The 17,338-nt window shown below is 44.1% G+C and overlaps 1 protein-coding gene across 2 annotated transcripts in view; it reads left to right on the top strand.

Annotated features, from left to right (window-relative positions):
• ARHGAP20 (Rho GTPase activating protein 20) overlaps window positions 1–4,170 on the top strand; it is a 64,829-nt gene extending 60,659 nt beyond the window's left edge. For both annotated transcript variants that reach the window (XM_062615271.1, XM_062615272.1), the window contains 2 exons: window positions 448–559; window positions 2,119–4,170. In XM_062615271.1, the coding sequence (XP_062471255.1) occupies window positions 448–559; window positions 2,119–3,179 (1,173 nt within the window). In that variant the 3' untranslated portion in view covers window positions 3,180–4,170. The remainder of the gene's footprint in view (window positions 1–447; window positions 560–2,118) is intronic.
• Window positions 4,171–17,338: the final 13,168 nt, after the last annotated feature.

Here is a 17,338-nt window from a genome sequence, read left to right on the forward strand (position 1 = left end):
TAAAAAAACCAAAATGCCAACCTTCATTCTATTCAGTCTTTCTGTGAAAGCAGTCAGTACCTGTTCAGATCAGGACTTGTCCTCTTATCAGGGTTTTAGAAACAGTCATAGATCCATTCTCATAATCTGCCCGAAAGAAGAGGAAGAAGATCATAAAACAGTACCCAGTGTTTTATGGCAAAGTGCTTCTCTCATGAAAAAGATCTCTGGTTGTGGTGACCTTTAAACAGCATAGGATTGGAAAAGATGTATACCAGAATGTATACTGGGACATCCTAGTCAGGCCTAGCTATTTTCTGCAGGAGATTGGGGGAGGAGTTCCTGGCTGTCAGGGGGCACATCGTGGATGGGCCTTTTGCTCCTGTTCCTCGTGTATATGCTGAGCTTGCCCTGAGTGGAATAATGGAATATTTGACAAAACGTCTCTTTCCCATTGCTTTGCTGCAGATTTCTAGTCTGGTACAGTTCCTCACTGAGAATTGCTGCAGGATTTTTGGAGAGGAAATTACCTCCCTATTTGGAGAAATACTGATGACGTGCAAGAGAGAGAACAGTTCAGGTAATACAGATGATGTTTTTATCCTGTTAGATAGCTAAATTCAGCCAGGCAAAAGGTCAGCATGTTCTGTGGAAGAACGCAATTCCCCATTCATGTGGTGTTCACACATACTGCTGTTCTCTTTCCTCTGCCCAAAGTATTGGTGATAATCACTGACTCACCTTATCACAGACCTGGGCCATATCACAAAATGCTCTCCCAAGAATACCTTCTCCTATTCCAGTCATCTGAGCCACTACGTTAAAAAAGGGGGAAAGGGGAAACAAAGAAAAAGAAAGACAAAAATCTTTGAAAAGGTTTCATCTCAAGTCTAGATTTTTTGGCAAGCATATGTTTTCTCAGAATACGGGGAAGTCAGTGATCAACAGTGGTTATAATAGAGCTGTCACACTGTTGCCTTAGGGTTAAAAGTGTCTATTCTTCATCATCAAAAGAGAGAGCTCTCCTGAGTTTCAGTGGGACATCCAGATTTTGCTACTAGCACAGACAAATCTTGGAACTGATGACTGAAAATGTCTGACCGACTAGCTGGCAGAGCATTCTGGAATATCACTGATGTTCTTTTTCTCTCCAGCTCTGTGATAGTATCGATTTTGACTGGAGGTTTGGGTGTCTCCTTAAAATTTCCTGAAGCAGCATTTTTGTAAAATAAATTTTGGCATAGGCTGCCTATACTGAAAGTGCATTTACTCCAGCATGCCAGGCTGACTCAGTGTGGTGGTCCCGAACTCCTCATGCTTTGCCACTGGTAAAATTTTGTGAAATCCAGTGAGATTTGGCCTGCCTCCTCCCCAGGAGTGGAAGCACATGGGATCTGCTGCTCTGGGATGTGGTAGGACTGGGAGCTCAGCTCCACGACAGGTTATGGCACCTGAGCAAGTTTACAGGCATGCACTGAGGCATGGTGACTGCCCATGCGTGAACTCTGTCTGCTGCAAATGTGAGATAAGTCATCTTAGCATAGCCCAGAGCAAAAGAGATTCAATGTAATTCCAATTGTCGCAATATGGAACAGGGACCAGGTGTGCACTGCTCAGTGGAAATGAGGTGACTGTGTTAAAACTGAGACTAGAATTTTCTTCATAGTGTTGCAGAGATTGTTATTTTAAGATAAAAATGTATTTTCTTGAAGACCAAAAAAGTACAAAGTATGTTGTTTTCTTCATTCATCTAAAAGGAAAGAAAGGTTAGATGTTGCTTTCAATATTTAATAATGAAAAGAAAAATTCATTAAATTGCTGATTTAATATACTGCATGTAAATTATTGTCACAAATAGGTTACCTACTACTGAAGTTTCCCACTTAAACCGACAAAACCTCCAATGCTCATTTGTGCCATTATCCTGTGTTTTGTGATGAGCTGTGGCTTAGCACTCATTTCAAAAACTAGACATTATCTTTTTCTGCAATTATTGGCATTTCTGCTTGAAAGAAGCTTTAAAGGGCAAATGCTCCTGCAAGCAGAGGATTTTTGCCAAAAAGAGCAATAAAGAATGCAGCTGCTTGCCAGCAGGGTGGCTCAGTCACTGATGTGTTAACACTTGGTTTGTCCTTGCAGATGCTGCTTCTCTCCATCTGAATGACTCTTCCTATGACAGCCTGGAAAATGAGGCAAATGATGAGGCTGACTCTTCTTCAAGTGACTGGATTAAGAACCGAGATCAGGACAACAGGAGCAGGGAGTCTGTCTTCACTCTGAGCGATGGTGATTCGGAGCAGACGGAGGTGGATGAAATCCAAAGTAAAACCAAATCGAAGCAGTTGACGATTTCTGTTGATGTACACCGTAAGTTTTCATCACAAGAGAACTCAGAGAATGAGTCTCTCTGCTCTAATGCACTGGGCTTCTCTTCAGCAGCTACCTCGGGCTCTCTCAAAACCTTGAGGAGACACAGGCGCTCCTCAGAGCCCACAGTTGGCCTCCCTGCCCACAGCTTTGCCCGCACTGGCGTTGGTCATGAGAAGGCAACACGCAAAGCCAGCTGTGATGTTGTCCTGTCTCATGAAGATGAAGACTACCTCCATCAGCTTCGGTCATTGCAGATGGAAGGACAAAAGCTTATCAATCAGAGCTTGATTATAGGGATTAATGTTGGTAAAATTGACAACACAAACCAAAATGTTGAAAAGAAAGACTTGTCCCATTGCCTGCTGCCTCCAACGCTAGAGGGATTAAATATTTGCTCAGGATTTAGCTCTTCTAGCCTGTCTTCTCCTGGAACATCTCCATCGGTGTCATCAATGAGCTCTCTGGACAGTGCTTTCTCTCAGTTTTCAGATCAGTCTGTGTTTACCCCGACTGAAACCTCATCCCCTTTTGATAGCACTTTTCAATCTCAAAAGAAACACAAAGACACTGCCGCTGAAGCGGCTGATGACTATTTGGTTACACCCACCAAGGTGCCACCATCTCCACAACCTACCAACGCTTTGGCTGAGGGGTGCTTGGTGGAACCCAGCAGGAGGCCAGCACCCCTGAAACCTGCCGATGGAGGTGACAGCTATTTGATTAAACCTGACATTCAGCCGTTATCTCTGAAAGCCACAGGAAGAGACAGACTTCATGATCCGAGATCAAAAAGGAGGTCTAGAAGAGCATTACAGCAATCCAAAGTTTGAAGAGACTGACCAAAGCTTTCTTACGGAGGAATCTTAACACTTAAAATAAACACCAGAAAGAAAATGCCTTTGGTGTTAATGTGTGTTCATTTTAAGTTTAATATCCAGGTTGTTCAAATTTAATTGAGCAGTCCCCAGATTCACAGGTTTTCTTTTTTTAGGAAACTGAGTAATGTTCCCACATAAAGCTTCGTAGGAACATTGTAACAATAATGAAAACTGCTTAAAAGCAAGCAGAAACCTCCTGAAAATCTGTAAGGGTCGCAGGAGGTAACTACAAGCAGTGCCCTGTTCTGTGAGCCTGCCAGGGCAGTGGGGTGCCTGATGGGCCTCTCCCCTTGACCACTTGTGTGTTGAGCCTTGCGGATGTGAGTCCCAGTCCTTTGTGGTTTCGATGTATCGTGTAAAGTCAGCATAGATTCCATACCTGTGGTATTATACTACTGTTCTGAAACTGATAGGTATTACCTTCATTGTCCTCCAAGGGATAAGTGTATTGTTTTCTGTATGTTTAGAAGCTATATTCGATAGGTGTAGTTATTTCTTTCACACTGCAAAAGAAAGAAAAAAATAAGCTCAAAAACATGTAAAGAGAAATGCTGAAGCTTGTAACTAACACCTCACAACTGTGTGTTTCATTTATTGTGCTTTGTTGGCTGTTCTGTTCATGTTTAAGTTGTGAATAGTTTCTTAACATTGCTGTAAATGGCATTATGAGTTGTTGCGAGCAGAACACATGTAATTTTATTATGCAGCATCTAAAACATCGTATAATATATTAAAAGTAATGCATTATCTAAATGCTTTGAGTTTGTATAATATATCCTGATAAATTTTGCTATTATATATGTTCTGAAAAAAATGTGTATTTTTGTACTTGCAAAAAAACTGCTGCTAATTTTACGAGTTCTGTTTTGTTGTTACAGCACTGGTATTGATGTGTATGCATTCAATGCTATATATTAAATATTATTTGTTATGTCATAAATTCGATTTATATTCTGTGTAATTTTTTTTAGGTGTCAGTTCTACAAGCTATTGCTAAAGCAGAAGCCCCAGTGATAACACTGCAAGTCTTGCTTGAGGAAGGACTTGCAGCAGTTTTCCTCCACTTTGGGTGGCATCGCTCATACTGTATGTCATAATCCCATTGACTTCGTAAATTTTAGCAGTATTCATTCAGACAAGAATTCCTACCCTTTTGGTCTTCATCTAGAGAGATGAGGGTGTTTTCAGCTAATGGGATGCAGTTACCAATATGGAGCTGCAGAGAGATCATTTCAGATAATAGATACCAGGGTTGGGAGTAAGGAAAGGAGGGGAGCATGACACTGGGTGAGAGGAAGAGTTCTTTAATATTAGCAGGGTTATAGAGAAAGCAAGAAGGAGCAGCAGGGCTAAACTAAATACGCCCGTGTTTGTGTGCACGCATATGGTGCTTCTGAAATTACATTATTTCAGTCATTAGCTTTCCATTTTCAAAAGCCTCCCCCAGTGCAGTTAATACTGGCCAGTACTGGAGCTTTAGATCCAGATTCTGCTTAACTGTGCTCTCCTAAAGGTGCTTGTGCTCTTAAGTGACGGAAAACCTTTAAACACCGTCTAGTGCACTGAGACATTTCCAGGTATTATCATCATAAAACGTTTTTAGCTGTGTATCAGACAGAGTGGATACTCTCCAGCAGGTTTGGAGGGGAGGAGGTCTGTTAAGAAAGTTAGAAATATTCTTACTTGAACATACAGAATCAGAGGGCTATTATTTTAGGCTCAAATCCTGTGAATGTTGTATCTGTAGGCAGAGCTGCATTTGGGGAGACCCATATAGTGCAGTAAACCATCATGCACTTAGAATACCAGTGTGTATAATTATGTGTGGCTCAAAGGCTTCACTGCAATTTGTTCTTTTTCATCTTTTTCATATTCAGCTATTTTAGTAAAAATGGTAATATGCCGAATCTGATCTCTAATAGTCACTTTACAAAGGTGACTGCACTGGTATGTATTTTGAGACCTGTACTCCAATAGCCCTATATATGCACCTCCTTTAAAACAAACAAGAAAAAGATGCTATTTTGAAATAAAACAGCTCTTCTGTGGTTCCTTTCAGAATGGTAAAAAGCATATTGCTGTGCTGCCAAGATTACATCAAGTAGCAAACGCTGATTCACTGCAACAATAATAAAGTTTTAGAAAAAACTCTAGTCTCTGCAATATAAATGTTCTGTCCTACAAATGATATCTTCCGGCAAGTCATTTATCTCTGCTAGTCTGAAGTGAAAGTATATCCAAGAGTGCTTCAATGTGAAACAAATTATGTGTCTGCTCTTGAGCTGTAACTAATGCTAGAGTGCTTCAGTTTTAAACATATGGTGAACAAGCTGGATGTAGATCCCGTGCAATTTGAAATGCACTTCTGTCTTACAAAGTGTATGCCCTGCTGATGCACAGGGCATGTTCTGTGACAATCACAAAAAAGAGCTCTAATGGAGGAGATCACTGTCTGCTGCTCCTCACTGAAGGAATTAAATGCTGTTAAGACCCAAAATGGATTATACCGAACCTTTTCAAAGTGCCAGATGCAACTCTGAAGACTGCAGTAAGCAGCAGTTTTAGTTATGTTATTGTTGGTAAGCCCACGTTCAATGTACAGGAGTCCCTTCTACTCTTCCCCATGGCACAATGTTGGGCTGGGACAGGATCTTTTATATCAGGAGCAGAGACTATGATACATGCTTTCCCTCAATACTTAATATCTCCCCACACCCTGGGTCCAAAACACTGAACACACATAAGGAGTAGCCTTGGTGACACCGCTGGACAACCTCATGTACTCACAGCAATCTGCGGCATCATCTAGAGGAGGACCCAGGGCATTGGCCACTCTGGGGGCTGGTGGGGAAAGAGCTGAGTAAGCAGCTTCACTGAGCCTCATCTTGACACTTGTGCAAGGCCACCTCCCTTCCAAAGAGCACTTAGCTCCTGCCCAGTGCAAGAGGTGGTGGAGCAGGGTGTCTGTTGGGCAGGCAGAGCCCTACATCCACATCACGGGAAGTGGGCCAGCTCTCCCATTCAGAGATGTGCTTGCATGATTCCACTTACTCCCAGGATCAGCCACCAACACCTCTGTATTCAGGCCACTGTTGAGCTGAACTAATTGACCTGCTAGTGTCCAAAGTGGAAGACTCTTTGGTTAAAGATGTTGAATATTTCTGCTAGGACACGGCTACCACACAGGGCCTAAAGGTTTTGGACATCACTTGTGTCCTATAAATATGCACAATGCACTCTGTAATGATTTTTGCTTGATGCTAGGTTTGCTCCAGGACTTATTTTGTCAGTTCCACAGCGGCTAGACTGCAAATGTCAGCAGTTCCTCAAGGACAAGTACTCCAGTAGCTGCTGCCAGTTGCATTAAGTTAAATATTTCAAAGTTTAGACATTCTGTGACACTACATGGGAGAGGTGTTTTCAGTGCAGAAATTATTTCTCTGTGCTTGATTCTCCTGTCACAAACTATTTCCATCTACTGTTTCTACAATTCTTCTCTCAGATGCAGCTGTAATTCTGATGTGATCGTGGAAGGCAAGGATGTCCTTCACCTCTTGCTCCTCCTCCTCTGTCTTTCTTCTCATCCTGGGTATGGGGTAAGCTTCTGCAGGGGTTAGTGTTGTCCCAGGGGCTGGGATGGGCAACAGGTGGTGGGTGATCTGCCAGACAGGGAGGGAAGGGACAGGACCACACTGCCAATGTGCACAGCTGAGGCTACAGGATCCCAGAGGAGGGTTTGGACAGTGATCCCCCAGCTGTAAGGGCTTATGAAGCAAGAGTGAGCTGTGGAGGGCACCTGCTTGGTTAAAGCCTGGGCTCAAGAGAGCCCCATAGGGATCAGAGGGCAATGCTGGGTGCAGGACCTCAGTCACCTCACCTGCACCAGGAGACCTCCTGTCAGAGAAGACTGGTCACCTCATGGTTCATGAGTGAACCACCTCATCCTAAGGCTGATAGGATCAGTGTCTGCAGGGGCCTGGGATTCACAGGAGCTTTGGGGAAAAGCATTTGGAGATGTTGCACAACTTCTCATGAGGTGTTTTAAGGGGTTTGTGGGAACGTGCAAAACCTGTTATTGGATGTCTAGGGGAAGGATCAAATGCAGGGAAAGGGAGGGATCAAGGTGGACTGGGGAGGAACCAACATAAGAAAACAGAGGGGAAAAGGGATAAAAGGGGCTGCTCTGGATAACAGCTGCCTGGTCACTATGCTCGTCTGACCCAGCCCTGTCTGGTCACCACAGCCTGCCCTTCAGTCTTACTAAATATCCATATGATGTAATTAGTTACCTACTGCTAATAACAATCACTCTTACATTCTTTCCATCTATTTTCTGTGTGGGAGCACCCTCTGTTCTGATCCCACATGAGACTCCATCAGCAACCTTCAAGATGAACCAGTGTGCAGCAGTGTGAGAGCCACGTGTGGGAATTGGAGCAGGACCATAAACGTCAGAGGCTGGAGGGTGCCTGTGCCAGCACTGGGGAAACCAGACCTTGGACCGGCCCTGAGGCAGATGAGTAGCTGATGCCAGCTACCAGAGGGACCCATTTTCCACATGTGGGTATGTCGCTAGTGGAAGTTAGTCCTGACCAGCCAGAGAGGAGCAGCACCTGCTGCCCACACTGTTTATGTACGTGCACGCACAGCGAGTGAGTGGCTGCCTTATACCATGGTCAGCAAATACTTTTGAACAAGAAAGAGTATTTAAATGTGCCCCATGGGCAGCTTACATAAGATATCTAGTGTAAAATGGTTTGAAAGGACTGAGGGAAGGAGAGATGATCCCCCCCTGCCCCGATCCAGCTGGAGCCACCAAGGGGTGGGTTGCCATCCGTTACAGAGAGCAGCTTATTAGCTCCTCACAGCAGGCTTTGTTAACACAAGCAACCTACTAGGAATGTTTTGCTTGAACAAACTGGTTTTACCTGAAACGCCATGGAAAACACCATTGACCAGAGCTGGGGCTGGCTTGGGGGGCATTAGGAAGGAGTCAGGGCTGCCCTCAGATGCTTTATTGGCACATCTGCTTGGGAAAGGGATGTCTGACACCATGTCCACAAGTTTCTTTGACTCAAGGACCCTGAGGTGACCACACAGCCAAGGAAGCTTATGCCCTGAAGTCACCTTTTCAAGCAGGACCTGGTCTCCATGGATGGTTGGCACTGAAAGATGCTCTTGGTTGCTCAGGCCCATCTGAACACTTCCATGGCACTGCTATCCCTCCGCTACATATCCAAACACTTGCAGAAATGTGCAGCATCTAAATGATGTCATACTGTTCATGCAGAGGTAGCATGAGGAGGAGTCTGGAAGGTCAACTTCGGCAGAGTGCTTGGGCTTGGCCTTAGCTTAAATGTGGAAATAGTCCCAGAAAAGTCCAATCAGATTGTTTATGAGCTTAAATTCCTCACTGGGCCGGAGCCCATTTGCCTATTTTCTAAATAAATTAGAAACCATACCAGATGTTACCACATTGCTGGAAAAATGGGTTCCTATGAAGTTTCCATCTACAGTTTTAATTTCCATTTCAGAGACCCATCTATTATTTCATAAAGAGCCTTTGAAAATACTCTTTCATTATGTAAGAGCTAAGAAAAGGTGTTCAGCTCTTACACGTCCTGTCTAGATTTAAAGAAAAGAATTTGTCCAATAAACTGTTTGGCAAAGCTGAAGTCTGAATTTTTTGCATGCCTTTACCTTGGGATACGAGTTCACAGTGCACTTGTCTGAGGTGTGTGAATTCAGCAGCAGAGTAATTGGCTTATTACACAGAAACTGGAGGCTCCGGCCTTGCCAAGAATTTTTACTACGTAAGTCGTTCACTTTTCTCACCTTCAGAAAGGCCATAAAAGCCACAGTTCTGCAAATGGGTCTCTGAGAGCAAAATCCCAGCCTGGCCTCGTGGTCAGGAGACCCACACAATATGGGTGCAGAGCAGGTCCCAGTGCATTAGTCCAGGCCAATCACTCCAAGGTATTTATAACCTTAATGCAGTCTAGATTTCTGTAAGGAACTTGTAGGGTCTCATCCCATAAAAGGATGGATGCTCTCAAATCTTATTTTCTTCAATGGCTGATGCAGAATCAGGCCCTGAAACCTATGTATTTTAAAATCAGTTTATCTGGGGAGAGGGGTGTTATTGCAATGAAAGGGAGAAGGTGGGATCAGCTGCTGAGCTCCCAGTGGCAGGGGACAACACATCACTTCAGGTCTGTGTCCCCAGCTGGACTGTGAATTGCCTCCTCAGGAGGGACAGGGGAAGGACAGCACTCCAGAGCAGGACAGGGGCAGAGGTGGACAGGGACACTTGGAGCCCGCACCCAGATCCAGAAAGAATGCTGATCTGCTTCTCTCTCCTTGAAGCATCCCAGGGACCTTTCACTGCTTGTTTGCAAGAGCAACAAAAACCATCAAAAGTGTCTTCTTCTGAATTGCTTTCTGAAGAAAAAGTAGGATATAATCTCACCACAGAAAACAGTCTGTCCATCCCAGACCCTCACACCAGGCACAGGGTGGGAACTCTTGTTTGACCTTGCTGCAAGATCTTGGTGCTCAATCCCCTTCTCTGGGGCTGTTCCCTGGACGTTGCAACCTCTCTTGCCACACCTCTTGAATTCATGGACCATGAGACAGGGGCTGGAGGAGCAAAGAAGTCTTTCCCACTGCAAAAGAGGATCAGGTTTGTGGCCACAGCAATGTGTGTTCAGGTTCCTCAGGTGACACTGGAATAACTGAACTCTACAATGTCACTGTGTATGCCAGACCTAGCAGGTCAGGTTTTGGTTCCAGCAAGCAAATCCATGGGGAAAAGCAGAGCCACATTATCATGAATTTCCATACATCTGCAAGTCAAAACGAAAATGAAATGGGCACATTTAGGAGTCTCGTTCCTAGGATGGAGAAACTTGGCTGCTGACATCTCCTGAGCATCACATCCCTGCTGGACCCCAGACTGAGTGCTTCCCTCACTCAGTGCTTGCAGGGTGTTTGGGCAAACACACAATGAACTTAAAATAATGCATCAGGTTTGAGGCAGGAGGCTGGATTACTTTGATTAATTTTCCTCTCAGCAAATGTGATTACAAAATAGGTCAGCCAGACTGTTATGGATTCGGCCTGTTCCCTTGCTGATGTTTGATTTCAGCTTTTCTTTTATGTGGGAGTTATTGATTACAAGGAACTGACAGAAACATGCACCTAAGATTGCTTTTTCTGTCAGCTTAGCTATTTCCAAAGGAAAAAAAAAATGCATAGATTGAACTTTGTAAACAGAAAAACAAGCCCTTCTTACAAGGGTGACCTTATTCTTTGAAAGAAATAAACAAGAAACAGCAAGCAAAAGTTTTATGTTAAAAACTTGGGAATTCGTGATTTTCAGTGATGCATTAATTTACCATGAGACTCAAACTAGAGATTTAGTGACATATTGCCATGTGCCCAGTGTTTCAGCTGTTGGCTGGGCAATATCCATGTCCAGTCCAGCTCTAGCATCCCCATATGGAGCTGTCCTTGAGAGGCTCCCTGGTGACCAGATCTAGGCGATTCATTGCCAGAAACACACAAAATACTGATGAATAGATGCTTTTGACAAAATTACCCAGAGCAGCAACTCTTCAAGGAGGTGGGAAGGTGAGGACAGGGCTGTCCTGTGCACTCACTCAGTGGTGGGACCATTCATATGGGAAGAGCCTCCCTGCAGCACTGGGTCTGGAGCCAGTGCTGGCTTGTGCCTCCCTTCTCCCTCCTTGGGGGCAGCCAGTGGATACGTGGTGGCCTTTGCCTCCTTGCACAGGTGACACCTGCACATTTCCATGTATGTGAATTAGGCAGAAAACTTTCTGGTTCCACATCAGCTTTTGGCATCTCAAACCTGCAGTCGTAGAGAGTTCACCGCTGAGCTCTGCCCACATGGAAAAGGCATTTTGGGTCCTGCCACTCACAACAAAGTGCTGATGAAGGGCTGGCTAAACCTGCAACCAAAGTGTCCCCAGGCCCAGAGCATCCTAAAATCTCTGAGATCCAGATGTGGACAGATCTGAACCTACCTTCTTCAGGAATTTGTCATTCTGAAGACGCTGGGTTGTAATACAGCCTGCTACTTTTCCTGCAGCAATTGGGTTCATGCTCCCTTCAAGTAATGAAATCTCCCTGCTTTTCAATACAGAGATTTTTACTGGTTGAGGGTGTGGGGGAGAGGGTTTTGTTTACCTGAATATCAGGAAGTGGATGTGTTTTGTAGGTAACATTGAGCTTTATATCAAAATCAGCCCAGAAGGATACACTCTGAATCTCTTATTTGTAGACTTGCCATTGGTCTCTCATGGCACTCCATGAACACCAGCACGTGTATATGAAAACTTCCATATACATATGCATATGTGTGTATTCATCTATGTGCCCAAATGAGGCACTTCTAAGCATTGCTTATTGCTTTCTCCCCCATTCAGGGTTCTCTCAGACCATTAGCGAGACCTGGAGGTTTTCGCCCTCCACCCGCCACCCCCGACACATGCGTGCACACTGCTGCAATTAGCAAACAACACAATGAGCTGTGGGTCGGGTGCCCAAATCGTTGTAGAGACACTGCTGGCTGTGGAAAATGGCATGAAAGAAAGCAGGCTGGGCTTGAAAAACAGCAAAAAACCCAGACTGTATTCTTCAGATAATTTATTCGCAATGAATAATTCAGCTAGCATTTGCTGTGAAGCTCAATTAAACACAAAGCATGAAGCACACTGAGACCCCCAAATAAGGGGCACTATTCACTGCTACACAAAGGAATATTATTTACTATCACTAATTAACTTCCACACAAAGCTACAGCCATTTCTTTAGGTGCTGAGTAGGAGGCGAACATGAGCACGGAGCTGCCGTAATTCCCCTTTGGTTCTCTCTCTATGCAGGCATACGCTGGCTGCAGGCTGGGCTTGGCTCACTGCAACAGTTCTGGCAGCATCATCCCTGTGCTCCTTGTGTCAGGAGGATGCACTATTGAACCCACCTCACCTCGCCCCTCGCCTCCTGGCTGTGCTGGGGGTCCTGCCCCTCACCGCTGCAGCCCCAGGCTTGGGCAGTGATGACAATGGGGCAGCCTCAGCACTCCCAGTACTGATGTGGAAAGCTGGTAGATGGAATAAACTGGCATTCCCTGAGTATACACAGCTTAAATGATTCAGATTGCTCTGAATGGAGCCTAAGGAGGCAGAGATGGGTTTGCCTTTGGGAAATGGGTTAGTGGCCTGGATGCTCTATCTGGCTAGTGAGAGCATTTCTTAGGATTCAATGAGCCTGTGTGCTAATCAGTTCTCATTTGAAATACCAAGCTTTAGGATAACCAGAAATGCAAATTCTTGGCAATATTGGCAATTACTATTACTGCTGCTGTAGTGATAGCAGCCATTTACAAGGAAAAAGGGGCATGAGTCTTGTGCCGGGTGCTTATGCAGCTTGTTTTCAGCAGTTACATTGTGCTTTTTTTCAGGTGGTATTGTAGTTGGGTAGACATTTTCAGCCAAAATATTTTTCTGCTGGAAGACAAGGGTTCAAGTTATATCGAAACCTTTCTTAAACCCACATCAATTTTGCTTAATTGTTCTCTTTTAAAAAGTGCTGAAGCCCTGTTTCCTTTACCCATGGAAGCCCTCATTTTCTTCTCACATTATAGATGAAAAAAGGCAAAATGAAATTCTGCATCAGATCTTTCTTCAAGCAGAAGAAGCAGGAAGGGTTTTATGCAGTGCACATCCCAGAGGCTGCCTAAAGCCAGAGGTGCCTTTGGCAGCAGCACTGCAGCCCACCACCGGCACCAACCACATAAACCCTACTTTGAACTACTAAGGTGGCTACCATGTACAGGTGCCCTTTGAACCCCTCAAGTGGCCTTCTCTTGCTCTTGTAGAGTTAAGAGCAAGGTGTGGTGGATGGGGGGAATTTTACAGGAAGAAACCTGGCATGGAGCAAAGGTCAGGTTTTCACATGTTCATCCTTTCTGGCCCCACACAAGAGCTTCACCATCCCACTGAGCTTCTGAGACAGGGAACGAGCTGTGATTTTTAAGTGTAATTCCCTGCAGGACATATTAATTCCATTTTTATCCTTCCCTGTAACAAAAGCTTTCTAATAACGTGCTTGCCATTCATCAGCATTACCCACTAAATACTTTTAAATAACACAACTACTGTATTATTACCCTTCTTACTCCCTGTTTACTGCTTTACATTTAGCACAATAAATAAATGCCACATTCTATCTCCCACTCTATCAAATTTGTATGCTCTCAGATCACCTTCCAAAGATCACTCACAAGACAGCAAGAGTCTCTGTTGTGAAGGGGACTGTCCTAACCTGGCAAACCAGAAAGCAGCACACACTCACCTCACAAATCAACTGGAAACGCACGCTGTACAAAACAAGAGATCATGGGTCAGTTTGGGTGGGGCTTCAAATTCCACCTGAACAACAAAGATGAAGCAGAGAGGATGGATTAAGGCACCTGGTTACGCAGTCTCTGATAAAGCTGGGGTTAGTAAATATTTTTTAGAGAGCCATCCAGTAGAAGACGTAAACTCACCCTAATACCCTCACCCACCCCCAGGCACAGCAAACCCCCAGGGAGCAGAAAAATCTACCATGAAATACCGGGCTGGCCTTAAGCTGGCTATCACCCTTCATTAATGTCTCCCCAAAAAAAGACAAAAAGGAGATGCTGCCACCAGAGATTGCAGGGAAAGAAATGAGCCATAAAGGCTCCTCAGATCATCCCCATTCTGCATTGCTGTTACGGACTTTGTCAAACAGAAGGTATTGGAGGACCTAATTGCAGTGGGGTTTGCATCCTCTGAGGCCCAGAAAAGAAGTTCCTTGCCCATGGTGAAGATGAATCATGGAAAAAAATCCTTGGATGCAGAGCCAGGGGTGGTTAAAAATGTCTCTAATCCTCCCACTCCAATTTCCTTAATTTCCCAAGACACATGATAGTATCTGAGTATTTACATACTTCAGGCAGACTGACAGGAAAACAGACCCATCTTTCCACCCAGGATCATAAGTTTTCTCCTCTTTCTGGGTATAGCCTGAAAAACACTGGATAATTAAAACCTGGCTGAAAGATCATACCTTGAAATAACTTTTCTTAGAACTACTTTCTTTACCCACAACCTCTCTCCAGGCAAGTCCCACCCATTCCAATCTCATCACCAGAGGCAAGATACCTCTTGCCCAACAGACACCAAATGGAGACTGATCTTGCCAAAGCACATATAAAACAGGCTGATACAGCTCTACAATGTGTCCTCATGATAGAAACACCAAAAGCTGTGGGTGATTGTCATGCTCAACTAAAATGCTTTTGTAGGAAAAGCTAAATGGCCATTAGCCACCAAAAGTGACTGACTGTGGGACAGCTGATAAAGGCCCAGGAGTAAGCAGTTACTCGCAAGAGAAGTACATTCACAGCATTCCATTTCCAGCTCTTGGCTTCTGATTCTCAAGCGATAAAACCACCTTCAAAAGGTAAAACTTGGAGAGAAACTCATAATTACTTCAGACACTAAATATCACAGACTCCATGAACACAGCTACTTTTCCATCTGAGCGGTTCCCCAACAATTTTTATTTCTCCTTCTCAGCCTTGATCTGTGAGGAGCTTTTTCAAACATTTCTCTTTCACTAAGACAACAGTTTTGCCTCCTAAACATGTCCCCATGGTGGCCACTCATGTCAGGGTAGGACACATTGGGTTCAAATACATCATTCTAGAAGCTCTACATGAAGAACAACACTTGAACTAACTCTTCAACTGAACCCTTGCTCCTGGGAATTATAAAAAACAGCAACAAAACCGCTTTCATAACCTGAGATCCTCCAAGTCAAGCAAACAGCTGAGGACAAAATTAGACTGCAGCTTAGGGTAAACTTTAGATTTATTGACACTTTGACTCTATGAACAAACACCCCTGGGAAGCAGCAATCTGATCCACACTCAGTTGCCACTTGACTTTTTCTCTACAAATTGCCTGAATGCCAACTGACTTCTGCTGGTAGACTTCAGACCAACAGCTCCTTCCTTTAAACCTGTTCTCATTGTTTTCGCCTCTGATACTTTTGCCGCTTAACATCTCAAGCCATCATTATCCAGCCCCTTCTAGCCTGTGGGAAAGAACAAGTCCCTGCCGTGGTTCATGCTCTCAAGGGCAGTGGAGACACCATCTCACATGTTGTTAAAGGTCTCTGTTACCCTACAACAAGGGTTGTCTAGTGCCCATCTGCCATAAACTCAGGATCACTCCAGCCTTAACAGACACTTGGCCAGCAAGATGGGATCCATACCTCATGTTCTTTTTGCTTTACCTGTTATAGCTCTTAGTTTTTTAATGGAAAAAAAAAGGTGAACGTCACATTCTGCTGGTATCATACTCAATTAAAAAATAAAGTTAATGTCAACTGTTTTATAATGCACCATAAATTATTGAAGAGATCAAACCAATGAAGTCTGTGAGAACACACCAAATCTCAAAGCAATCCATTTCCTAAAAAAATCCAGACAAGTTCTGCAATAAACTTATCAGACACACTACAAATTTTATACAATAAGTTCATCAGACGCACAAAGTTTATGCAGCTGCCTCATCAAGTATGGGAGGTCATGTCTGAAGGTCCCTTCCAACTGTTCTCTGGTTGTGTCACTCCCCAGTGAAATATTCTGGTTTATAGTCCCGTGTCTATTATTTTGTCTATAAAATAATGGACTGTTAGAAGAGAACTTTCAGAGCCTGTGCTATGGAGAGACTTAAAGACAATTTCAGTAATTATCAAATTTGTAAAACCTTACGCATAAGCTTACCAGAATTAAATGGTACAATGTGCAAACCAACGGAATTGGCTTTCTGCACATGCCTTTTAAATTAACAGCTTTCACTATATGAAGAGCAATGACAAAAAAAAAAAAAGAAACACCCTCAAATTTCACACTTTTTCAAGGAAAAAAAAAATGGTTTACTCTGCAGTTTATTTCACATTTACCATGAAAAATAAAAGTGGTAGTTGTCAAAAGACTGCAGCCTGAAATTCAGTTTGGAAGTCAAAAAGCTCCTAGCCAGGACCTCGGGTAGCTATCAGCAATGGGGATTTTTCTTTCAAACCCACTAATACCAGAGCTATGAAACGGAAAGAAGAGCATATTGCATTGCAGATGGTGCCAGAGCTGTGGATAACAGGGGAGAAAACAGAGGAGCAGGCTCAAGATTTCTGCTGTGCATCTTCAGACAGAATTATGATATTTCATCATTTTTAAGGGGACTGTTGGAGTTAATAGGAATAGAAGCGGACGCCGTGCCTGGCAGAGATTGCACAGAAAGGATGCAGCGCCAGATGATGCTGTTCAGACATGATGTCTCTAAGTAGTGACTATCAAACTGCCTCTTGCTATATGCTCAGCTGCCCAACCGCTCTTCTGCACTTTGCAGGAGGTGCTGTGGTGAAAGCCACGCAGCAGAAATGAAGGTTTTCTGGTGTTGAATAGTTCCGAGAACGTGTGTGTCCACAAATTCACTTCGGCTGCTCCTCTGCAGCATTGAGCTGTACCTCAGCTTTACGCTGGGGTCAAGCCCTGAGTTCCCCCTGCAACTCGCGTGAATGGAAGAGGGGCCAAGGCCAGTACTGAAACACAAGGATGTGGCACTGGAGCCAGGAGCTGCTCTTGCGCCCGTTCCCTGTTTCCTTTGCCAGCTCCCAGAGGGTGCTTTGTTTTCTACCAGCAATTTACCCCTCTGGGATTGCAGGTATCCTGGTTTCTTGGAAAGCAAGAGAGAGATGAAGAATTTCATGATTATTGAAATGAGCGAAGTTTGCTTTTAATGAAAATACTGACCTGTGAAGTAGAAAGGAGACTTTGCAAGGTACGTGACATCTCTGTCAAAGAAACACCATGAAAAGGACAGAAACTGAGCAGAAAAAACAAACCAAACCCAAACCAAACAGATGTACCCAAGGAGCAAGTGGAACTCATGAAGAGCTGCAGGCAACAGAGCAGGAGAGAAGCAATTGATGAATCAGGGTCTCTCTGGCAGGAGCAGCGTACGCAGTAAAAGAGGAGAGGGCTGGGAGCTCAG

This window comes from Pezoporus occidentalis, unplaced genomic scaffold (assembly GCF_034315485.1).
Source record: "Pezoporus occidentalis ecotype Australia unplaced genomic scaffold, CSIRO_AGI_Poc_V1 ctg18, whole genome shotgun sequence".
Taxonomy (NCBI): Eukaryota; Metazoa; Chordata; class Aves; order Psittaciformes; family Psittacidae; genus Pezoporus; species Pezoporus occidentalis.